We start from the raw sequence: 2,171 nt of genomic DNA, 5'->3' as shown, positions 1-2,171 counted from the left end.
TTGTTTCTACCGTTTGGCTCTTATGAATTATGCTCGTAGGAACATGGGTGTCAAATCTCAGGTCAAGTCCCTGCTTTCAATTCTTTGGGGTATTTACCCAGAAGCTCAGCTCTACTGTTAAAGCTCCTTTCCCCTCAGGGTCCCTGGAGGTGGGGCTGCCTGCTGGTTTTTGAACCATCCTTTTGTGGCAGCTGCTGCTCACAGCTGGGCCACTGCTGGGGTAGTTGCAGCTATTTTCTGGGTCACCGTTCTCTTGGGAATGCTCAGTCTTTCCTTGTGGCTCCTCTTGCTCTTCAACCCCCAAATCCACCTCTCACCTCTTTCTGAATAGGATGTGGCTGTGCATAGTTTGACATCTTATGCAAGAAGGCTCTTTGAGCCTGGCCAGTGTGGTTCAGTGGTTAAGTGTCGACCTATGAACCAAGAGATCACAGTTTGATTGCTAGTCAGGGCACATGTCTGGGCTACAGGCTCGATTCCCAGTAGGGGGCATGCAGGATGCAGCCAATCAATGATTCTCTCTTGTCATTGATGTTTCTATCTCTCTCTCCCTCTCCCTTCCTCTCTGAAATCAATATAAATATTTCTAAAAAAACAAAAGAACCATCTTTGAGCCCCATGCACATCAATAGTTGCAAATAGATGAGGGTGGGGCAGGGAGAGATTTGTGATAGGTTATTGTTTAATTTCATGTATTTAACTTATCCTAACTGTAGAGGGCCATAACTCATGGAAAGAAATGTTTGAGACTTGAAATAAAGTCAAACATACAAAGAAAATCTATTGTGGAAGTAAGGATTTATTTTGTGAATGTGGTACAAATCCTATACACGCTTTCAATTGGAAATAGAAATCACACACATAGGCTATTATAATAACGTCCCTGTTTTGAAAAACAGCAGAAAATCGGCATATGTGCAAAGCCACAGAAAGAGTGAAGCCTCTACTAAATTGCTAATTATCCCTGACAAAAGCCTTGTGTGGGCCTGGTCTTGGTTCTGCTGAAGCGTGGTTTATAAAGAACTGTACAGGGTATGAATACAGTGCTTGTGCCCTTGGAGTTTCCAGGACCCAGCTCCTTTTTGTCAAGGGATTTGCAGATTTAAGCAAATGTCCATCAAGTTTTTAGTGAGTAGTGTTTCTGTCCTACACAGTATTTAAAATGAAGAGAAAGACTATTGGGGAGTCAGAGGAAAAGCAATTACTTTGAACCTAATTGTTAAAAGAGGAAAGTTCTTTCATCTAGGAAGAAGGCGCAGCTTGAACGGCGGGGGGACGTTGAGAAGCCCAGTGACAAGGGGCTTGATCTCCAGTTCCCTGGGCTCCACCAGGGGCTGGAGGGAGAAGTTTTGCAAGATGGTGGTGAGGAAGAGGAACAGCTCCACGCGGGCCAGGCCCTCACCAACACAGGCCCGTTTCCCTGGAAGGAGGAGACATCCCCATTAGTTCGCTCCAAATGCAAATACAATAAATAGCTCATATTCAGATACAATATGCCAAACAAGACAACCAATACAATATGCCCCTAAGAGCCATGGAAAACACTGATCAGAAAAGGGAATTTTATCAACTGCCAGAAGCCAATTATTTGTCAGTATATATCAAAACTCTCTCAAGAAATGTTCGCTCTTTAATTGGGTTGTTCTCCTTCTGGGTATTTAGCCACAGGAAAGAGAGATGCATCTATTAGGATGCCACTTGCATTGTTATTTATGATATTGATGAGTCAGGTGAAAACTGTATATCCATCTATAACGAATTAATGGAATAAATTCTACTGCATTTCACACAATGAAACCTAAATATGTTAATGTGGAAGATTATTTAACACCACAGTCTGTTTTTTATCACAACAAACTAAGTGAAAATAAATGATCAAAGATTGTACAGAATGAACCAAATTTTATCTACACTAATAAAAGAGAAAAATGGTAATTGGCGTACGACGCTACCTTTTCATTGGCTAATCAGGGCTATATGCAAATTAACTGCCAACTAAGATTGGCAGTTAACTGCCAACAAGATGGCGGTTAATTTGCATATGTAGGCACAATGCAGGGAGGCGAAAGGGAAAGCAGGAAGAAGCTCCCTGCCACTGACAGTGATTGGAAACCCAGGGGGGAGCTAAGAGCTGGGGGGCAGGGCAAAGGCGGCCCTGGGGCCGCCTTTGC

The 2,171-nt window shown here is 43.1% G+C and overlaps 1 protein-coding gene across 1 annotated transcript in view; it reads right to left on the bottom strand.

Annotated features, from left to right (window-relative positions):
* Positions 1 to 783: 783 nt before the first annotated feature.
* The window catches only part of LOC102761651 (cytochrome P450 2C23-like), a 16,810-nt gene continuing 15,422 nt past the window's right edge, over positions 784 to 2,171 (bottom strand). The window contains exon 9 of the mRNA XM_015559357.1: positions 784 to 1,420. Within this exon, the coding sequence (XP_015414843.1) occupies positions 1,239 to 1,420 (182 nt within the window). The 3' untranslated portion in view covers positions 784 to 1,238. The remainder of the gene's footprint in view (positions 1,421 to 2,171) is intronic.

This window comes from Myotis davidii, unplaced genomic scaffold (assembly GCF_000327345.1).
Source record: "Myotis davidii unplaced genomic scaffold, ASM32734v1 scaffold332, whole genome shotgun sequence".
NCBI lineage: Eukaryota > Metazoa > Chordata > Mammalia > Chiroptera > Vespertilionidae > Myotis > Myotis davidii.
The sequence above is the reverse complement of the archived record's forward strand: the minus strand, read 5'-3'. Positions and strand labels throughout refer to the sequence as shown.